The sequence below is a fragment of the Pectinophora gossypiella genome, chromosome 13, assembly GCF_024362695.1.
Source record: "Pectinophora gossypiella chromosome 13, ilPecGoss1.1, whole genome shotgun sequence".
In the NCBI taxonomy this organism is placed as follows: domain Eukaryota; kingdom Metazoa; phylum Arthropoda; class Insecta; order Lepidoptera; family Gelechiidae; genus Pectinophora; species Pectinophora gossypiella.
In genome coordinates this window covers 12,979,832-13,002,753 of record NC_065416.1, presented here as the reverse complement: position 1 = coordinate 13,002,753, position 22,922 = coordinate 12,979,832, and the positions used below count along the sequence as shown (strand labels likewise).

Sequence of the window (22,922 nt, the reverse complement as noted above, 5' to 3'; positions counted from 1 at the left end):
ATTGACTTTGATACTTTACGTATTTTAGATTGATTTTAAAGACTTATCTATAATCATGTAATAAACAAATATTCACAAGCCATGAGTTTATTATTTCATACTTTAAGAGTAACAAAATAGTAGGTACATAATTTATTACAAAATATAGGTATCATGTCAATAAACGATTGTTAAAAATATAATCATCGCACTCTAATTGTGTTCAGTATTTCTACCAGTCCACTGTGAACCTTGAGTACAGCTAGTCTTGTTTCCAGCATGGTAAAATCACTCAGCTCCATCTAAACAAAAAAACAGAAACAAGCATTTTATAAATGAACTATAAGTAGGTATTATACTTATACTCTATATACTTACTTCACGGAGCTTTATAAGTAAGATTTGCAGCCACTTTTGAGACGAGAAGTATATAGAATAAGTTAAATATGATGAACCGTATGGGGAGAACCGATTAGCCAATCGCCAATGTAATTACGGTACATAATGTTATAATTATAAGACACACAATCCGTCTGTCGGTTTATCAACATACCCCGGAAGATAGCAGCTGAACGCGTTCTTTGTTTTCTTTTTCGCTCCTATTATTATATTAATTGCTTCTATTCTGGGGAATAGAATCATAATTAAGAATGACTAGTTACCCCATCAGGTGGATCTTTCTCTCTGGGCGGAAATCTTCCGTACATTCTCTCGCAAATTGCACATATGCCGCACCATGTTCGATATTTCACTGTGTTTAAAGCTGCCTGTAAGTAAATTAAAATAATTATAACAATTTATAAAAAAAACATACAGTTGAACCTAACATAGCACCTCCTTTTTAGAAAGTCGCTTAAAAAAGTTTTTGTAGTTGGCCGGACAATTAAAGAGCGCTAAAGGCTCTCACCCGGTACAAAATTTAAAACAACAGGGCTGAGGGTGCCCAGGTGGGCGCGAAGCTCGGTTCAGGGCGTTGCCACGTCGTCTGAGAGCATTATACACTTTTTTGAAAATAATAATCAACTCTAGTGAGCCGATAGCGATAAGTACTGAATGAGGAAAATCGTCGACCACGCCGATGCGGTCACCTTAGTTGTTTGCCATCTTCATACGGCATGTCTAGCTCAGTGGTTATAACGATTGAGAACGATGGTGACTATAGTGTATGTTCGCAGTATCGAACCCTTTGATTGTACCTCTCCGGCGTCTCCTCCTTCAATATCGAGATTTCTTTTGTGCCCGGTACCGAGTAAAGTCAATTTTATCTCGTCAGGAATATTGTCTTCTTCAACATAGTTTTCCCAGTTCATAATATTTTTTAAATGGCGCGCCTGGTTCGTTGAAAGAATGCCTCCCATCATCAAAATCAGTCCTTCTTCTATATCCTGAAAGTTAATTTAATCAACATGAGTATGTATTAATTAATACTCTTAAAATATGTATAATTATTAAAGAAGAGAGAGAAGAGATATGTCTTCCGTACTAACGGTAAACAGCTTAGTAAGAAAGAGACGAGAGATAGATATGTCATTCTAATTATGCTACATTTTGATTGTTATTTTTTAATCTATGATGGTACAGAAAAGCATGGACAACCTTTATAGGCATCCTATATCCTTCTGGTCTGAACTTTCTGAGCACGGTGAGATACAATAGCTGCTTCGACTTCTTCAAGGTTACAAACCTCGCTGCGTACTGCATTGGCGTCAGATCTACAATATAAAATGCAAATATAAGCTACCAAATAACATTACGGACATAAAATCGTGTGTTTCTACAGAAGCGGAGCGGATCGGAGACGTGCAGAAATCGACCAATTGCAAATAGCTAGAACAGTGGCGACCCTGGCAAAATATTTAGGTGGCGCGATACCTCAAAGTGGCACCCCTCAGCCGCTTAAAATACAAAAAAAATCCTTAATTTACGGCCACCGAAATTTACCTACTTATTTAAATCTTTTAAAAATGTTCTTTACGGTCACCCGGCATGAGTTTTATGTGGCTATAATTACCCCCCCCCCCCCCCCCCCGGGACTTTTTATTATTATAATTACAAATCAAAGGAAAAAACAAAAATTCAAATGTTGAAGTAGGTAAAAAGTAATAAATAACAGTTCCGCACGATGTCATTCCTCTCCGCTTCAGTAGAATCGCACTCTTGATTATCTCTTGGTTTCCTCCAACCGTGTTCTAACTGAAAATCAGCGTTTTGTGAGTGCAAAAACTTGCGCTGAGCGCTTGCATTTTGCGCTGCTGCAGCAGTGTTCAATACAGAGCTAATTTTTGTATGCATGTGGGTCTGTAGACCAAATAAATGTTTCTATTTATCTATTGTCTCAGATGTTACCTTGCAGCGCATTCGAGTCAATAGGCAGCGTGAACTGCGCGTTCTTGCGGGAGAACACCCGCGGGATGTGCAGCCAGTCACCGAGACTCACAGCCGGGACCTTCAACTCTTTGAGCAGTGTCTGCATCTCCGTGCCGTAAGGCCGCTCCGGGCGCGTGCGCAGAGCTTCTTGTAGGACGTAGCGCCGCTGTGGAGGGGGCATTTCGGGGGCTTTAAACAGCTGAATAAATATGTTATTATATATGTATTAACCACCAGGAACTCGGTGAGAAGCTCGGTGGCGCAGCGGTTAACGCGCTCGGCCTGCGATTGTTGAAGTAAAGCAACTTTCGCAAAGGCCGGTCATAGGATGGGTGACCACAAAAAAAAAGTTTTCATCTCGAGCTCCTCTGTGCTTCGGAAGGCACATTAAGCCGTTGGTCCCGGCTGCGTTAGCAGTCGTTAATAACCATCAATCCGCACTGGGCCCGCGTGATGGTTTAAGGCCCGATCTCCCTATCCATCCATAGGGAAGGCCTGTGCCCCAGCAGTGGGGACGTTAATGGGCTGATGATGACAAACCACCAGGAATGTTCCTAAAGTGGGAACAATTTGAAAAAAAAAAACGGCATATCACAGACAAGCTTTATAACAACGAACCTTAACATCAAATTCGGTTTCGATAGCGTCCTCGTCCACTTCCCTGTGGAGGAACTTGAGGATTTCATCATCAAGAAACGAATCAGTCTTTCTGGCTGTGGCGGTTCTGATCACCGGCAGAATGATGTCGTCCTCATCAGCCGCCTTCGCGATGGATCCTCGAGAGCTTGGGTTGTGAGAGTCTGTGCCTATGCCGGCGATCTAAAAGTAGGATGAAAATGTTGGCGCTTATTAGTAACCTAATAGTTAATTAAGTTAGGTATAGTCTTGAGCAATAATATATAATGTACCCACTTTAGGACTCTGTCGCACTAACATAATTGACATTTAGTGAGACTTACAGTTCAATTTGTCAAAAAAGTTAATGTGACATGGTACCAAAGTGTATACATATTAATGCTCGTGACCGTACTAGTTTTGATTAACAAAGTCCGGTACCGAACTTGCACCAATGAGTTATCAATTTGTCAGTAACACAGTTGGTCCGATAGTTATAGACGGCGATACGGTTCACCATCTATCACGTTGGTCTGACAGAAAGCTCGGTGAGACGTGGGTACTTAGTTCATCTTGTGATTAATGTACCTTTGACTACCCCAATTGGAATCTTGAGCTTATGATTGGATGACTGCTTTCAGTGGATTTTCAGTTCTCAGTAAGTACTTAAGATACCGGATGATGACTTTCTCTACTTAGCTGCCAAGATGAGCGAATTTGTATTATCCCGTTTTTCACAGGGTCCGCTTACCTAACCTGAAGATTTGACAGGTCCGGTTGACTTTCAACCCGCGAAGGCAAAACCAGCCCAATAAAGGTTAGGTCACTTACCTCTGAAAATGCATTTCTCGGGAATGTGGGTTTCCTCACGATGTTTTCCTTCACCGCTGAGCAGGTGATAAAAATTTACGATCCAAACATGAATTCGGAAACAAATTCGACATTCATTGGTTTAGCCTGTGGTGGATACGAACCGGCAACCGCAATGTGAGTGCCAAATGTTCTACCCAATGGGCTACCTCTCTAAGGGCATGAGGTATTATCTATTTTATTTGAAGGAATTAGTGCATGTACACAGCTGGTATAATACCTGAGTCTCCGGATCCTGTTGCGTTTGCGCGGCAAGTCCCGCCGATGTGAGTCTGTCACTGCCGCCCTGCCTGCCCTTGCGTCTTCGTTTGCCCCTTCGTCGTTCGCCGCTACCTAAACAGTTACAATTTAAAGAATTACAAACCCCTGCGCCGAATCATACCTAGTGCAGCATGGCAATCCACGCCATGCGCATGCGCCAGCGTAATGAGCACTTTCCCAGCGGGTGCCATTTGGAGCGGTCTTTTTGACTAGACCTACCTGTTAGGGGCGATATGTATTACGTTATATTTAGATTTAATTTGTTTAATTATTACTATTACTCGTCACATATATAAAAATCATTGCAAATGAAACAATTCCAACTGTAGTAAGAACACTTGAACACTATAACTTTCTGATCGGTTAACGATGGAGCGGTCCCATGCTTAATGTAGAATTAAAACGTCCGATGGGTTCTTTACAATTTTGGCCCTAAAATATTTTCGGAGTTCAGTGACCTAACCTTCATGGAGCTGGTATTCCCTTCGGGTTGGAAGGTCGGATTGGCAGTCGTTTCTGTTAAAAAAACTGGACCTGTGACATCTTCAGGTCAGGTACAAGCAGACCCTGTGACATCTGTAAGGCTAACATGTGCAAAGTGATAAAATTTTGTCACGGTCATTTTATACGTCGTTTTGTCAATTGATGCTAATATGTGAACCCATATAAGTCATGTTGTTCTGTCAAAATATGAACAAAATCACGTGACATGCATTTTAGGTAAAAAAACAATTTTATCAATCTTGAGAAAATTTATTGAATCAATCGACGTATGCCTACCTCCATCATCCATATTTCCCAGGCCCGTGTCGCTGCCATCGTTAGTGTCCTTGTCTCCTTTAGACCTTTGAGATGATGGCGGTTCATTCGTTTTACTCTTGCCCTTCGCAGGTTTATTCAAGTTTAACGCTTTCAGTTGGTTCTGTGAAGATCAAAAAAATATAATCATGGAAAATTAGAATCGAAAGTTCATTCAAATATGTTTGAGGGCAAAATGAATGTTCTGGAATGTGTCCAGGGGGTTAAAAGGGCGACATCAAAGCAATTAATCTAAAAAAGCAATATTGCTAATTGACACTTGTTCCAATTGCGCACTTACTTTTATATAAGTACCTACGCAAATGTCAAATTGCAATATTGTTTTTTAGATGAATTGCTTCGATATGGCCTTTTTGACCCCCCAGAGCAAGACAGAACAATACGTCCCATTAATGTACATGTGGTTTCTATTTTAATATAAAGGATAGGCTTGAAACGGCATATTTTACAATCTATACAAGTATCTACGGTGCAATAAAACTCCTGAAACTAAATGGTTGGTGGCTGAGCTAATAATAGTTTCATAGTTTTACGATAATTTTATACCGATAACGAACTAGGCTGCGCACGCCTTTATGCAGTAGAATACTATTTTCCTAGTAACTGTGTGTGGAAGGCACGTTAAGCCGTTGGTCCCGGTTACTACTTACTGATGTAAGTAAGTAGTCGTTACATGAGTCATGTCAGGGGCCTTTGGCGGCTCAATAGTAACCCTGACACCAGGGTTGATGAGGTTGGTACGTCACCTCACAACCCACACGATAAGAAGAAGAAGTAACTGTGTCGACATATAGGTTTAAAGAAATCTTTATTCTCAATAAGAATACCAATTCACTTACTTGAGAACTTAAAAACTGAGTATACGTACAAAAGCATTTTGAGGGTATATTACAATCCGGCCAATTAGTTAATGCCATTGCGACAAATCTACAATAAGTCACGTCAAAAAAAGAAAAGTTTCTACATAAGTAAGTACATATATCTATGTGTATATTGTAGCTCTTATATAAATAAGAGCTGCTATATACACATTTATATAAATAAGAGCTACAATATACACATTTATATAAATAAGAGCTACAATATACACATTTATTATTCGAATAGGACATAGCTTGCATATTGTTTTTATACCTCGAGTTTCCGAAAGAAATCATCACTATTATAACCCAAAGGTTTCTTCTCTTTTTTGTCAGTCTTCCGCGGTAACTTCACACTGGGCAGTTTCATTCGTTTTCGTTGCCCAGTGGTACCCCAAGCCGGCATGGAGAGGACAATGTTTGACCCTCCCCTTTTCCTGTTTCGTGTCCCGTAGTTGATCATAATTCTCGTCAAATGCATAAAGTGGCAGTCACAGGTGGACAGCGCATTAAGAGGTAGCTTTGTGCGAAGTCGACGAAAACGCAGCGGTTTCAAAGCTTTCAGATTGTCTCCTGTCACGAAGAAACTATCTCTATTCTTCTCTTTCGGGACTTGCTTCTCTTTTCTTATTGCCAGTAATTTCGTTTTAGATATGAGGAACGGTAACATTATAGTCAAGTGTTTACTAGCGGATCACTGAACCAACTAAACACTGCTGTAAAATTTATCTGACTGACGTCAGAAAAGTGAGCAGTGTGTTGGTTATCAGTCCTCAAATGTGTCGTTACGCTCCAGTAACCATTTGAGGAGCTTTGGAAAAAGCCAGGAGATAACTTTCGAAACAAGTCGTGCCAATTTTCAGTTGCTGTCCCGTATAACAAGATAAGCAAAGGCAATAAATAAATAAATAAATAAAGGATTATCGTTTAGCCGGCCATGAAATTAAATCATCGTATTATGTAGATAAGCAATTGTCATAAAAACGTAATCTACAATACGAAAAAATACTTAGGATAATTAATTACTAGGTAATTACTCTAATTTTTTTTTACTACCATCATATTCAACGATACTATAACAATACGAACTTTTTACCGAGACATAAATAGTTATAAGTACGGAATAAATAACAAGAATAGCCAAATAAGTAGGGTATCTATTTTTATATAATATACTGACCAAAATGTAAGTGAAAGAATCAGAGGACAAGGAGGAGGAGGAAGCGGTCTTCGTCGGAAGGGAACTTGGTTGGCTTAACATGAACCTCACAGTGCGGGTTCTGCCCAAGTTTCTGTTAACGCGCGACTGATAAATGAAATCATTATTAGTACATAATACTTAAGTAACATAACGACTGTCTGGGTGTACGGTCACGAGTATTAATATGTATACATTTTGAAACCATGCCACATTAACTTTTTTGACAAATTTAACCGTAGGTAAGTCTCATTAAATGTCAAATATGATAGTGCGACAGGGTTCTAAAGTGGGTACATGATATTGCTCATGACTGTACCTGCATGTGGCTAACTCTGATCCGATCTCGAGAAACCTTGTGTCTCCATAGGGCATGCACACTCACCCTCTCTCTCAAAAACACGCACACACTCACACACAGACACGCACGCACTCACACACAAACACGCACACACTCACACACAAACACACACGCACACATTTCATATTCATTTATTCATTGCAAAGTCACAAGTAGTTAGGTGTTAAATACATGGTATTAGGTACATGTGACGCCATGCAAGGGCACAGCAACGTAATACCTACTTAGTTGATAGCAGCTGCATTTATAACAATATTATTAAGTAACATAGAAAATTATGAATTAAACAAGTTAAAGGTAACAAAATTATTATACACATGCAAAATTATTACATGATAATATATTTCATTATAAGTTATTACTTACTTATAAAATAATGTAAGGCTAGGTGGAAGCTGCGAGTCAATCACACCAACAGAAGTGACTTATTTTACTTTTATGTAATTAAGTTAATAAATGCATTTTTCATTTAAATTATGAAATTCTGATTACTAAATAAAGACAGATCTAAAAGTGACAAAAACGTTTCTCATTACGAGCAATTTCATATAAATCTACGTAAACAGACACCTCGGTTAAAAAGGCCACATCGAAGCGATTCATCTAAGGAAGCAAATATTGCTATTTGACATTTGTTTGCATTGCGCACTTACTTTTATCTGCGCAAATGTCAAATTGCAATTATGCTTTTTTAGGTTAATTGCTTTGATGTGTCCTTATTAGCTCCCTGAAATAAAAACAACGTACCTTGGAAACAAGAGGGGGTTGGTACAATGGCTTTCTTTTATCATCAGTCTGGGACATCTTGGGTGGGACTGGCAAGTGGTAAGTCACAGGACGCGGGGGCCTCATAGGACGTTCATGTCCATTAGGGGCTATTATATGGGTCGAGTTTAGGGACAGGCTAGGGTCCAACTCAGTGGGGCTATTCGGTCGAGTGAAGTAATTCGGTCGAGTAAAGCTTTTGGGTCGACTGGAGAAATTCGGTCTGCTCGACCCACTCGGACGGAAAGGGTACGCCGAGCGAGTGCGAATCGGACTACTAGGGTGTAAGGCCCGTGAAGGGCATATGAAGTGTGCGGAAATGCTGGCGTTTAGCTGGTGTAAAGACAAAAACATAAATTAAGCAACTGAAAAAAAAACAAAGCCCTATAAACATTATTATATTATTATCAATTACACGATTATTGCTTGTCTGTACAAGCAACATTATTATTTTTTCACTTCTGCATAAGATCCTTTATTTCAACTAGTTCTGTTGTACAATTCTCTTAACAGAACTACTGGCATTTTTTGCCCCATTGCCCATAAGAACACCCCTAATTTTTAGGACGACGTGCGTGAAAATCCACGTAGGTTCTACTTCTAACCTACATAGAAAATACGGTCGAACTCACATCCAAAAATAATTTAAAAAACAATTAAATAATTTGTTTAATTTAAACATTACCAAACAAAGACTTAAAGATAAACTAAAATATAATCTGTGTCACGATTACGAAGGAAGTCCCGCGGTCGCGGCGCTACTGTCGCAGATTATGCATAGAATTGGGTAGTTGCCTAGGTCAAAGATAAATTATGAAATTCTGATTAGTACTAAATAAAGACAGATATAAAGGTGACAAGAAACGTTTTCTTTTTTTCTATTTAACATAAAATAAAGAAAAATGTAATAATAAGTGCGACATTTTGTCACGTTTTTCTATGACGTCACAGGTTGCAAATTCCATTGTGATTTCGTGTTTTGACGTTTAAATAAAAAGTAACTGATTTGACTAGTTGGAAACTACCCTAGTAGGTACTATGACTTGGTAGTTTCATTAAAAGAAGTTCAAAAGAGTTTCATTAATTCAGTGGCGCGAATCGTTATTTTAAACTTAAGTTTATCTTAAGTCTTCGTTTTGGATTAAAGGCGACAAAAAAGGATAAAAAAACAACTTACTTTTTTAGCAGTTCTAACGCTGATCGGTTCTTTCGGAGGCAGGATTCTTTCAGCTCTTTTGGACAGTACTAAGGGCGAGGCTAAGGGGGGTAGTTGTTCACACTGTCCCTTTATAAGTCGAGCGTGGGCCCCTTCAGATAGGTTTAGAGACGGTAGTGTGGAACGGTCGTTGGTAACGCTCGTCGTGTGCCCAGCTGTCAACTCTGATGTTGTGTAGCCGTGGTAATAGAGGGTTTCCTGGGAGAAAAGGAGATTAAATGAAAATATAATAAATTAATTCACCTCGCAATAGGCTCCTAAACTTAAATATAGCTCGCAAGGAGTTAAGTTATATTCATTATATAATTATTATACACCTCTGCGTACCCCTTTGGGGATACAGGCGTGATGATATGTTACTTTTATTCAACTCGGTAAAAAGAACATTATTTTGTCCAACTTGTCACGTAGGTCATGTCCGTCTTAACTTGTAACAGTTACTCGATATATTTTACCCTTACAAGTTTACACAGAGTGTTACTTTTTAACCGTTTTGTGGTCCCATTGCTACGACTAGGACAAATATTATGAGCGCGCGTTGTCAGAAGACAACTCACAGTCACTGGTATTGAACGGTCGAAGTCCTAAGATAGATATTATGATGAACTCTAGGTAGGTTTAGTGCCTAGTAACTAGCTTACAGATATCGCCCACTTATTCATAAAATTGGATGCTATAACCTTGAATAGTCAGCTTCTTTTGACATACGACAGGCACCGTAATGCGCGGTTCCTGGGAATGTTCCCAAAATGGGAATTTTCTTGTTGTAAAACTCTTTAATAGTGAAAGGACTGGCTACTTTTTTGCAAATGGTTGTTTCTTGTAAGTAAAGTAAGTAAAGTCTTTATTTCCTCTACAAAAACACATAGATACATAAATACGTACATACAAAAATACAATATTTGTAGAGGCTGGAGCCTAAACTAGGATACCCTGTGTTTTAGGACTTGTACTAGATCCTATCTGCCTAAAGTCTAGGCGGCAAGGTTGTGCTAGCGCCATAGGATGTTTCCGGGGTACCGAACTGAGCATAGTACCTCGCTAGCCATAAGTTGATAATGTGACTAGGGATCGACGATCCAACAACGGTGTCATAGTGGAAGTTGTTATATGCGTCTCGCTGTGCAAACTTCGATATCGCGTTTCACGACTGCATTATTGAATGTGGCGCCATCTGTTACATGTGGGCGGAACTAGCTGGCCAACTAGTTGGGTTCGCCACTCTAGGCAATAGAGCTTTTTTACATAATGTTTACGCGTTTTTACTGCGGGTAACTGTCCACCGTGTAATCTCACCTGACTGTGACTCCTCCTCAAGTCCAGCACGATGGCAGTACGCGTGTGCGGCTGGTCGGGCGTGAGGCAGCGCCGTGAGCCGCGTGACTTGCCGCTCGCTAACGTCGGCGCCGGCGTCAGGGGCCGGGAGTCCGTCTCCGTATACCTGGAATAATAATTATAACATTTAGTTGCTTTTGGATCGAAGGAATCCACCAAAAAAGCAATATTGCAATTTGACATATAACCAATGTGACGCTATAATACAATTATTTATGGTATAATTTGCACGCTTCTAATGAAGTTCCTTCTGGAACCTGTTTAAACCTTCTAGGATTTATAATGAACATTTATAAAAGTAAGTGCGCAGTGCACACAAATGTCATATTGATATTGATGAAAAAAGCAATATTGCTTTTTTTAGATGAATTGCTTCGATGTGGCCTCTTTAACCCCCCTGTTCATTGTAAATGTTGGTAGGTGTAGGTTCCAGAAGGAACTTCATTAGAAGCATGTAAATAATAGCATAAAGCAATAAGCGTCATCTTATATTGAAAACTAAGTAAGCGTCTTTTCGAAAAATGACATTCGGATGTGATTTTTGTTAACAAAACCTCGCAATAGACTAATTAATAGAATTTGCGGTCTTAATGTTTATCCCGAATGAAATTCATTGAAAGACTTGTGATTTTTCGAAAAGGAGACCCAGTGACGTGTCGTTCCTGCTTTGAAAAGCTTCCCAGCAGTAAAAAGTCGCTAAACTTATGTAAAAAGAGGTTTTTTACGTAACTTTTAGGCAGATAAGACCAGAGTACAAGAAAGAATAATTTGAAAAAGTAAAGCAGCTAGTGTCCTTACTATTCAAGAGTTTCAACACAAGGAACATTCTTACTTTGGGAACATTCCCACGGCACATCACTGAAGGCGACGATAGGTAATTAGGTAAATATAGTAAGTATTATTTAAGTACCTTCGAAACATGTCTTCAGTAACAATATCGTGGGGCGTTCGGATCTTCTCCTTGTCCATACCATCGTGAAATGTAGCCAGTTCTTCTTGGAAGTAATGGGTTTTGCCCTCGAGAGCCTGAAGCAGAAAGTAAGTATAATTTTATATTAGCATATTGTTAATTATATGATCAATATTATCGAAGGTCCCTACCTGGAGTTTCCTGTTTGGCAAGTTTGCACAGAATGTTTACTGGCTCACTCTACCAACTCTTGATTTCAGGTTCCTGCCTATACTAGAGAAACAAATTCTCTCGACTAATATGTTCATGTTAGTAGTTACCTACTTACTTATTTATATTCACGCCCGTTGTATCTATCCCTATTGGATTGAGCAGAGACATGTGTCGTCAAAATACACGTTTTCTCAGTAGAACAGGCAATACGTTCGCATTAAGTAGATAGTAGGTATACCTGCTGTATAACATACGTACATATATACATAAGTTCACGCCTATCTTTCGTTGGGAGTAGGCAGAGATCACGGAATTCCCCTTACTACGAAACTGACACATCCTTTCGCTACCTACCTACTTATTTAACCCTTCAAGTGGCAAGGGCTGGATCTGGTTTTAAGTACCTACGAGGAATACGTCATCATCACTAATTTGAGAGCCACGCTCTTGTCGGTGTAGCATTCTCCATGCTACTTTTTTAGAGAAAAATAGTGCAGTGGTTTCCTTCTTGCCTTCCGCCACGCAGTACTCCGGGCTGATGCAAGTGGGATGGCGCCCAGAGTAATCCATTTCAATACCGTACAAGGGCTCCTGTCCTCTGAATACGAACCATAAGTACATAAAAAGAAACGAAAACATCTTCTTTCTGAGGAATACGTACTTGTTGTGATTTGGTTGTTGTGATTGTCGTGAAGATATAAATATAATATTCTTCGGTATATAATTATGTTATTAAAAAGAATAGAAAAAATATACAACGGTTTGGTATGACACAAAAAGGAGGGAAAAAGAAACAGCGCCACAAGTGACGAAAAATAGGAACTAAAAAAAACAAAATTGCGTTCCATTTCAACAGTACCGTATATAAAGATTAATTTACTTACCCAAGCATCCTTAGCTCGTTTAACGAACTCCTTAGCCTCAGTGTCAGCGGGGTGGTTGCAGAGTACGGAGCAGGCGTGCGGGAACGGGTTGTAGAGGCCCGCGTAGGGACGCAGCATGAACGGAGCTGGTGTGACGTCACAGCGCAGCTCCGGGGTGATCTGCAAAGGGGTAATTGGTGGGTAGTGTTGAGTTTTTGGTAGAATAATTCCTTCTATGGTGTGGGTTGTGAGGTGGATTACCGGCCTGGTGTTACGACTACGTACTTACATTTGTAAATAGTAGCCGGCATCAACGGCTTAACGTGCCTTCCGACGCATGGGTCATCTTAGATAGATAAAATACTTTATTGAGCACAATGGACACAAAATACATACTGTATTCATATGTTGTCTGATTGTTGAAATTTTAGTTCTGTGCAATAAAGTATATATTATTTGATTTGATATGATTTGAAAATACAGAGATAAGGACAGCATATATAGAAAAGCACAACAGGCGGTCTTACTTTCGGACAATCGGGTGATCAGCCTGCAATGACCTAACTAAGCCCTGGTTCAGTCACACAGTGATTCTTATGATATGTAGACGAATTTATTTTTACTGATATGAATTCCTGTCCTTTTGGTTGTGATCGTTAAATACCTAGCTTTAATTTCAAGCCCCTCCGTACTTCGGAACGCACGTTACGTAAGATCGTCTGTCTTAGTTATTATGTACAGCGTATCTACGTTCTAGCTTGCTAAAGCATTTTTATTGATACATAACTACGAGATACATAAACTCGCGTTCGCCATCTCTACTAGGGTAGACAGAGCACAAGACATGATATAGCTACACTAGGATTTAAAAAAGCTATCTAATTAAGTACCTATTTACTTATCTCTTATTTGGATAGTAAGTACTTAGAGGTAGTAGATATTAACCCTCTTGCGACTACTTACAAGGGTGGATAAGTTGGTCGTTTTACACATAGAATATCGAGAGTTTACTACTTCTTTGAAGTTTCTAAGTTATTTATATAAGTAGGTAAGTAAAAATCATACCGTGCTTTCACTTCTGCTTTTAGCTGCATTGTTCTTCTGTGATACACTCGCCAATAACCCGGTGTTGCTTGTAAGTCTCATCCCTTCACATTATGACACTGATATCCAATATTGTGGTCTAGTCTTCTAATGTTGATAGAGAATATCGATCAATCTATCACTTAGTAACACTTGGTAAACGAAGCGATTCACATTACAAAAATGTTAGAAAAATCTTGATTTCAGGTGTATGGTCACAATAGTAATCTTCCAGTCACTTTGACAGCACATCTTATCACGACTTTAATGAGGTATTAGAAACTTCTTTTCTCTTAGTAACTCTCTTTAGTGTTCGGTCTCTTTTCCGGTCAAAAAAAAGACAAAAAGTGGGTGTGGTGGGAGATCTTTGCCAACCTAGTATTACTCTTTGATCTTTGCTCATCCATAGAGCACGGGTATCCAGCCCTAAAGTTTCTTCTCTCGTGTTGTGATGAATGACCGACCTCATCAACCCTAGTGTCAGGATTACTATTGCGCTGTCCAGTCATCATGTTAGGGAGCCACGAGTAATCAGAACTTGCAGCCACTTTTGATATAAATCTCAAATGCAAGTCTCTTCATTAGGTCAGAAAGGACAATCGGTTCAACATCATCTTCAAAGAGAATATAATTCACTACGTTTGGAGTAACGAAACTATACTCCAATGATTTTATGTAAGTAGGTAGTAGGGTTTAGTGCAAAAGTATATATTGAAGTGCGAAAGTATCGTAAAGAAAACAACAAAATTGATTTTTTTCCACATATATTATTCAAAAAAATTTACACAAAAGCACTAAGACATCCATTAATCTTATTGTCTAAATAAATGAAGTTTTAAACCGACACGCAACCTCTTATTTAATTAAGATATAATTTGTCTCTAAAAATAATACTCATTTCTCTTCAGTAACTATGGCTTTACCAAAATAACACCTACCAAGCGAAAATGTGAACTGTTAAATTCTACAATATTCTATAACTTTTATTTCAATTCTACAGCGCCTATTTTAGGGGAATTATATTACATTATAGTGCAATAGAATTATTGAATGTGTACACTGGGTGAAAATTACAACTCTTAAATTTACAAGATTTGTTTTAAATTTTAAACCACTTAACTTGTATACCTATATTTTTATTACTCCACAAGAATCAACTGATTGTTTCCAAAAGTTATCTACTTATTACAAGCGAAGATTTAACCCTCTTGGAAATGAGAGGCTATTTATTACAATACATATCAAGTTCGTTAGAAAATATAATAGTTATCTCATTATATTGACATGAAATCATTTCAAATCTAAGATTCCATTAGGTACGGGTAACGCCACATTAACTGTTAAAAAGTATACGGCTCTAAGTTTACAAACTTTCGCGCCAAGTCTGATGTACTGTTGACTGTACAACAAATGAGTTCACAGGTGTTATACCATAAAAAATACATAACAAAACTTTTTCACGGCAATTTGACCTCAAAAACTGCATATAAAAGAAATAACGATATATATATGAGATGATTTTCGATTGCATCATCATTTAAATGAAGTTATCCACACAGTTTTTGCGGTTACATCGTTTTGTTAATGTACAATACTTAGATCTTCGATTTCGATTCAAACATTACACTCAATATAAGTAGACAAAGAACACGTTATTGACATTTCGTGTAAAAAATAGCGGAACGAGTTAAACCTCCCATAAAACAGGTAATAAATATCTCATAAGTTACAGAATTATTGCATCAATTTTGCACGACTAAAATTCAAGGCGCACATCCATTATTGCGACTCGTGCAAAGATCTCAATCTCATAATTGATATGTTAGCCTAATTAGTTCCACAAATTGCGTATTGATCTCATAGAAAGTAGACGCTACTTTCTTGGACACTTACAATTTTATTCTTTCACTGAGAGCTATAATATCGTTTTGATAAAATAATAAGTTATGTATGAATATATTTAATAATTTAAGAAGAGGGCCTTCATATAATATCTTAGGATTACACAGAGTAAGAAAGATAACTCCACTAGGGTCAGTATATAAAGGCAAGTAGATTAGAAAGGCAAGTCACAGTCCCTACTCTGTCTTATTCATACTTAAAATTTTATAACTTTATTTATTATGTCATGTCATGAAGGTTAAAAACAAGGTTTACAATTTCAATAGACATGTGGTCCATTCATGGGAATACTAATCACCTTGATTTGCTAGTTAACTGCACAATTATAAAGTTCTATAAACAATAATTTAAACTAAAAGTATTGTATGTAAAAACGTGTGACTCTTAGTATTTCACAAATAAAATTGTAATTATGACTAGTAGTTAAGAAATAAATTTGAGCATGGAAAATAAGCGTACTACATAACCATGCGACTATAAAAACATTATAAAACTTAAATATTTAAGTTATATTATAAATTACAAGTGTCGTCACACATAATATTATGAAAAATCGTCCAGTTCAACGTTTTCGACGCGAATATCATACGAACACTATGATTTTATACGGGTATTTACAACAATGTAAGTCAACCATAGAAATGGGTAGGGTCACCACTCACCACGCGATCAGTGGGATAGAGCCGAGCACATCACTCCACGAGCACGACAGAGTTGTCAGGCGGGGGCCGCGGCGCGGCGGCGGCGGACTACGGGCGCGAGGCGCGGGCCGCCTCCTCGAGCGCGCGCACCTTAAGCTCGCGCTCGCGCTGCTGGCGCAGGAAGTCCTCGTGGTGCGCGGGGTGCAGGAAGCCGCGCTCGCGCTCCAGCAGCAACTGCCGCTGCAGCTGCTCGTGCGCCGCCGCCTGCTGCGCCAGCTGCTCCGCATAAGGTCTGCCCAGCAGGTCCGGGTGTGGCAGCGGCCGGTACTGGGCGCCCGCGCCCAGGCTCAGCCCGAGCGCCTCCTGCTGCGCCTGTGCCGCCGCCTGCTGCCCCGGGTGCAGGTGCAGGTGGGTGTGCGAGTGCGCGTGGGTGTGCGCGTGTGTGTGGGCGTGGTACTCGGGGTTGATGCCTGCCATCTGCAGGCGCACCATCGGGTCGGCGGCGAGCGCCAGCCGCTCGGCGGCTTCCAGCTGCGCGGCCGCCACGCCCGGGTGCGGGTGATGCGGGTGGTGCGGCGGCGCGCCCGACACCGGCACCGACTGCGGGGCGCCGGGCTGCGACGCCGGTGGAATACCGAGCCTCTCCAGTCTTTCTCTTTCAAGCTGCGACAGAGCGGCCGGTCCGTGGCCAGGAGGATAGAGGCCGAACTGGACCGGTATAGCTCCCTGGGGCGGCGGTGGTGGCATTCCGTAACGTCTGTGCATTTCTAACCAATGTGGATCGAGCGCTCGTGGACCTACATTGTTTTTGAGAAGTTCCTCTTTTAGTCTGTCGTTTAATTCACGTTCTCTCAATTCTCTTATTTCTCGGTCTCGCTTTTCTCTTTCGAGATGTTCAAGCTCTAGACGCTCCCTCGCTCCTGCGGCGCCGTACATCGAACTCAATTGATATTGTAACATAGGATCCATACAATGGCGTGGTAGGTTGCCGGGGCTAAATCCTGCGTGTGGTCGAGCGTACTCTGATAGCTGTCGTAACGCAGGGGTATCAGGATAGCCAGGTGGTCGTGGGAATCTGTCGTATGGAGAAGTAATTGTTTCGATCGCTCCTCTGGAAGGCGGTTTGGTTTCAGGCTTTTCAGGTGTCGCAATCTTCCTATGCGCCTGTTGCGCAATCTTTTCTCTTTCCTCTCTGTCTCTTTCTGCTTGTTTCCGCAGACGTTCCTCTCGCTTACGAGCAAGTTTTGATTCTGGTACAGGTTTGAAAATGAGATCTGTTCGTGTGCACGAATTATAGTCACCACGATTCCAGTGTCGAAGAAATATTGCGGACTGAGATCTATGACACTCGGTATCTTCAATCTTAGGTTCAGGGCTCGGTCCATGGGGTATATGCGCGGGACTTGGAATTTCTTCTTCTTCTGGTTGTGATTGAGTTTCAAGTTTTAATTCGGGATTTTCCTCTTGCAACCCTGGTCTTGGCGGACCTCGTAAGTGAGGATGACCGTGTGGAATTTGATGAGGTGATCCTGGTCTAGGATGCGACGCTTGCAGACCCGCGGCAGCTTGAGCATGAAGCCTTAAGCTTTCGATGGAGCTGGGCCCTGGTCCCGGAGGCAAACCGAGACCCATGGGATGTCCCATTGAAGGAGGTTGGATCATAAGATGGCTTGGATTTCCAGGAAGCATCTTTGGGTGATGCCGTAATAACATAGAATCTGCTGGCGATAACCTTTCTGGATGGTGTGCCAAATGATGGGAATGGTGGTGAGTATGATTATTAGTAACATTAACCGACGACGAAGTACTGGTTGTTTGTGACACACTGGCTGAAAGATGATGCGGCGAACTTGAGTGAGAAGAACTTTTCTGTTGGGTGTTAATTTTGTGCTGGATCGATTGTGACGAACTGCTAGAAGTTGAATGTGATATAGACAATGTGTGGTTTGTACCACCACCAACATGGCTTGGCTGTTTCTCAGTACTTGTATGTACAGCACTATGATGGCTGGTTGAATGATGATGGGTCATAGTAGTTTCATGCAGCTGTCTTTCAGTAGGATTTCTTGGATCATCTGTGCTCTCAGAAATCTCTCTTAGGGATCGTGTAGTCACTGAAGAACTAGTACTGTGATGTGAACTGAGCATAGTCGTAGACTCAATCGTCGAAGGCTTTACCGGGTCGTGTCTTCCTGGCGTACTTGAAGCGGGATGCATCGGTGGTATTGGGTGTGGTTGTGGTAATGGTCCATACGGATATGGATACGGCATCGAGTAGCCAGGATGAGGATGGGGGTAATACGGATGCATAGCGTGCGCTGCGGCTGCAGCTGACAATTGGAAGATCGATGGGTGAAGTAAAGGGTGCGGTGGATGATGCAAAGGCGATGCGAAGGGGTGGTGCGGAGGACCATGTTGTTGACCAGAATGCATGATAGGTCCAGGCATTGTGGCAGGTATTGTCAGAGGCGTCGGATTCATTAAGTTCAGAGCAGAATGCGACACTGGTGGGTTATGGACAGGAGAGGCAGATATGTGTCTCGGCTGTGAAGGACTTGTCAAATGCCTTGTAAAAGGCGACGTCGTGGCTGATGGATGTGGGCCATGTCCTGGAGTTCCATTGTGACTTGGTTGACTCTTTATAGGCGTCGGAGTATGTGGACTCTTCACTGGTGGTACAGTATTCGTAGAATCAGAGCCACTAGATTGACTGGTCGACACAGGGGTCAAATGTGGTTGATGTAAGAAATCAGGTTCTTTCTTTATACTATCTATTCTTGGGCCAAGGAATGCACTTGGCACATTAGAACTTTCATTTGTGGGTTGGCTTGGTGGTCTGCTGTTGTTCTCAACACTTGATAGAGACTCTCTGTCCCTATCTGTACTTAAATGTTGTGCTATGGCACTACCTATTGGATAACCAGGCACTTTAACTTCTTTCAGTGATTGCAGAGGATCAGACATACTTTGCGTGGAGAGATTAGCTGGCACATTGTCTGGTACTTCTTGTTTGATCTTCAAATCTTGTGGCATTGATGGATCATTCTGGTTAGACGGCGGAGGAATTAAGTTACTCCCAGGTAAACCATGGGAAGGTGGAACTGGTTGCATCAAGGGTGGTAGTGAACCAGGCTTGTCTATTCCTGGGTGTCCTGGATGGCCATATAATGATGCTGGCATGAACCCGTAAGGTCCAACATTTGAACCCGTTCCGATAGAAATCAATGGTCCAGGTGGCAAAAGACCAGCAATCGAAGGTTGACCAGCAATAGTAGGAGGTGGTGGCATACTTTGTCCAGATACAGGAGTTGTAGGTGCATCTGTTGAGCGTACGCCAAGGTTCTCTGGACGTAACGGAGAAGGAAATATTTGAGGGCGTAACCCTGCACTTTGATTGTCAAGTTTCGGTGATGGTTGGGTTTTTAAATCCGTAGGTTGTTGTTTATCTTCAGCATCAGCTTCTTTATTTTCTTGTGAATTGGCAGGCGAGATTGGTTCGGTATTTGTCGTTGTAGGATGTTCCATAGGTGGCGGTGAACCACGTGTGTTAGTGGGAGATGGACTAATTCTTTGTAAAGTATCCAATCGAGGGGCACTTGGTGAGTCCACTTTACTTCCTGTTGATATTGTTGCTGTGAAAATTTCCGGTGTATTTTGATTCTTCATTTCACTTGCTTCATCTCTAGGCTCAAGTTTTATTACTGTCTTCAGTGGATTTATTAGTGGGTTATGTTTGTTGGGGTCACCAGCAAAATTCATGTTTGGTGGATATGAGAATGGTGGCATACCAGCTGGAAAATCTTTTGCACTTCTTATAATGGAACTATCTTTAGAAATATTGACTGGGTTGAAGATGTTACTTGTTACACCTTCAATTTTGATACTGTGACTAAGTTTCGGATTATAAATATGGCTATCCTTTACAAAGAAGTTCGTGTTTTCTAAATTAAGTGGTTTGTTTGCCTGACTTACAGGATGACCAGGGAAATTGTGGGATAGTGGATCCTTTTGGAATTCTTCTTTTTGAAGATTAAGTGTTTGTTCTTCAGTATCTATCTCTTCTTTTATTTTAATCTTTTCTATGCCATCTGTAGCCATAGGTGTAACTTTAGGTATAATGAGCTCAGTTTTTGGAAATATATTGTTCTGTAAAGCAAGTGGTCTGGGTTCAACATTCTCAGGATTTTTAGGTACATTAGAGTCTGTTTTGAGATCCAACACATTTCTATCTTCTTTCTCTGGTACAACATTGAACACTGGAGGCATAGATTCTTTTTCAGTTTTAATAACAGGTTCGGTAATAACTTCTGTTTTCACTTGGGCTTCTGCAGGTTTTGCAGGTTGTTGGTCAGATTCGGGTTCTTTACTTTGATCAACATTTTCTTTGTCAGTCTTATTGAAGCTAAAATCACAAGCTTCTGGCTCTGGTTCAGGAGGTTCACTTTCATCCATGGCAGGAAAGCTATCATTTGTAAGACTTTCAGCTGGACTATCTGGTGGTTCAACTGGCTTTTTCTTCTTCATTTGAACATCTCCATCCATAATTCCTCCTGGCTTGCCATCATCTGGAAGACGCTTCTTAACTTTTGAAACATCAACTTTGCCATTTGCAACTTTCTTTTTATTTGCATCTTTACTGACTGGTGAAGATAAAACTTTTTCAGTAATATTATTATTTGTACTTTGTGCAGTCGGTTTTGCAGTCTTTGCTTTTGATTTTGAGTCATTGTCACTTTCATCTTGACCTTTCTTACCATTAGGGGTAGTTTGTTCTTTAGATTTATTTCTAGTCCTCATTCTACTTGGTGAATCTTCAGGGTTGTCACCAGTTCTACCATTGTCAGCTTTAGCTATATCACCAGCTTCTCTCGAATCACTATCTTCTTCTGAGTTTTCATCTTCTGTTACTGAACTCATTTCTCCGCCTTCTTTAGGATTTGGAGATGGCCTTGAACCATTTGTTTCCGGAACCGTTGGTGTAGCTTCAGGTGTCTGTTCTTTAGGAGTACCTGCTCGAGAATTCCTTGTGTTGCGCACACGTCTCAAAGAAGCCTGCCGCCTTCTCCTATGTGGTCTATTACTACTAGCACCAGGAGTCTTTTTCCATAAGTAGTAAAACTCGACTAATTCTGCAGTATCTTTGTGTGGAAGAAGATCTTTCTTGATTTTAAAGAAATTCTTACCAAATTGACGAATACCTTTCACAAATCTTTTTGTTTCTTCTTCTGACCACTTCTTCTCAATTCCCTTAGGAACAGGGCACTTGACTAGGGCTTGGAGAGCTCGACCGGGATCGTAGCCCGAATCGTGAAGAACGTCAAGCGCGTTGATAGTGGTGTCGTCGCGACTGGCGGCCACACAGCCGTCGTCGGGGGAACCTCCGTCGCACATGCCTGCAAACGCTGCCATAGAGCGCGCAGCTCGCAAATACATCACCAGGTCGCGGTCAGTAGCCTGTGCAGGCAACCAGCGTAGCTCCTCACCTCCTGGATACGGTTCGTCGGGTCCCAGCGGCCCGTTCACTCGCATATCAGGCAGGCAAGCATAGATATCCTTGTCTTTCACGGGTTGGTTCGGTGTTCCCACTTGAACCTCCCCTTGATTCTGAGCCATGGTTGGCAATACGGGCTATTTACACTGGACAACCTCGTCGCACTCACATATCACTAATATCCAGTTTACATATTGTTCAATTAATGATTCAAACTGTAACACTGTAGTCTCCTTTTACGTATATTTTTGATGGTCCGTGAAGGAGTAAGTATGCCAATATACATAATTATTATCCCTAATGGCCACCATTACACGATGCATTGTGCTTCATTTTACGAACTTGTATGTTACACTCGAATTATAACTAAGAACTTCACTCAATTGTTTCATAAAAATAAGTTAATTGAGTCAATATTTATGCCTAATTTACTATTATTTTAGTAAATGCTATCTACATGCTACCCTTTTGTTTAGCTTCGCCTTTCTTTGGATCACACCATAGACAAACTCATTTCTATCAAAATGGCTGCTTCATTTTTTTTTTTTTTTTTTTGTTTTGGTTTTCCCCGAAGGGTAAGGCAAAGGGAACTATGCCCATACAGCCATGTCTGACGTATTTTTTTTCTTGATGATTAATGAAATGATGAAAGGTGATGATGATGAAACCTAAGCCCCCACCCTCGGAGTAGACTCCTACTCCGAACCCCAAACGAATTAACTCAAAAGTCCGCATAAACTTTTGAGTTATGAAGCGGCTTCCCAGCACGAAGCGAAAATAGGCAGATACACTTTGTTTATTGAATACTCCAATATAATAACACTCGCGAATGTCTTCCGACTAACTTAATGCGATCATTAACCACAAAACACCACTTCGTATTAATTATTTAGATTACTCAATGAAGAAAGCAACTGTCCCGTTCCCGTTTCCCGCCGAAAAGCCTCATGGCTGCTTCAATGAGACAATTTTCTAATTAATTTCGTTCTACGCATGTTAATGATAATATAAAATAAATTTGTAAAGGAAATATATAAATAAAGATAATGAATGTGGAAACAAATATATGAGTTTATACAATTATGGAGTTATTCACTTCTGTTTAAAAGTAATAAAGAGAATACTGAAGAATATATTAAGATTATGAAAATTATGAACACAAAAAGAACACCG

General features: G+C 40.5%; 3 protein-coding genes across 4 annotated transcripts in view; 1 reads left to right on the top strand and 2 right to left on the bottom strand.

The window, feature by feature from the left end:
* Positions 1-22,922, top strand: part of LOC126372093 (von Willebrand factor A domain-containing protein 8) — a 240,443-nt gene that overhangs the window by 178,518 nt on the left and 39,003 nt on the right. The gene's annotated exons all lie outside the window — the stretch shown is intronic.
* LOC126372133 (uncharacterized) lies at positions 89-13,907 on the bottom strand. Of its 2 annotated transcripts, XM_050017733.1 has the most exons (13): positions 13,698-13,907; positions 12,654-12,812; positions 11,557-11,672; positions 10,608-10,752; positions 9,273-9,509; positions 4,873-5,014; positions 4,052-4,164; positions 2,965-3,165; positions 2,326-2,512; positions 1,576-1,691; positions 1,176-1,364; positions 642-746; positions 89-281 (listed from the first exon to the last, which is right to left on the bottom strand). In XM_050017733.1, the coding sequence occupies exons 1-13, from the start codon at positions 13,776-13,778 to the stop codon at positions 183-185; spliced, it is 1,890 nt and encodes a 629-aa protein (XP_049873690.1). In that variant the 5' UTR covers positions 13,779-13,907; the 3' UTR covers positions 89-182. The 2 variants fall into 2 exon arrangements, with proteins under 2 accessions (XP_049873690.1, XP_049873691.1); XM_050017734.1 differs by lacking the exons at positions 9,273-9,509; positions 10,608-10,752; positions 11,557-11,672; positions 12,654-12,812; positions 13,698-13,907 and adding an exon at positions 6,046-6,665.
* Positions 14,463-22,247, bottom strand: LOC126372091 (arginine-glutamic acid dipeptide repeats protein-like). Its single transcript, XM_050017630.1, has one exon. The coding sequence runs from the start codon at positions 21,869-21,871 to the stop codon at positions 16,367-16,369; it is 5,505 nt and encodes a 1,834-aa protein (XP_049873587.1). The 5' UTR covers positions 21,872-22,247; the 3' UTR covers positions 14,463-16,366.

Bases quoted from the DNA above. Each gene is read 5' to 3' on its own strand.
- LOC126372133 (XM_050017733.1), bottom strand. From the start codon at position 13,778: ATGAGACTTACAAGCAACACCGGGTTATTGGCGAGTGTATCACAGAAG. The intron at 10,753-11,556 runs GTACTTAAATAA...TTATTATTCCAG, and splicing joins ACTGAAGACATGTTTCGAAG to GTATACGGAGACGGACTCCC. The intron at 9,510-10,607 runs GTGAGATTACAC...CTTTTCTCCCAG, and splicing joins TGAGGAGGAGTCACAGTCAG to GAAACCCTCTATTACCACGG.
- LOC126372091 (XM_050017630.1), bottom strand. From the start codon at position 21,871: ATGGCTCAGAATCAAGGGGAGGTTCAAGTGGGAACACCGAACCAACCC.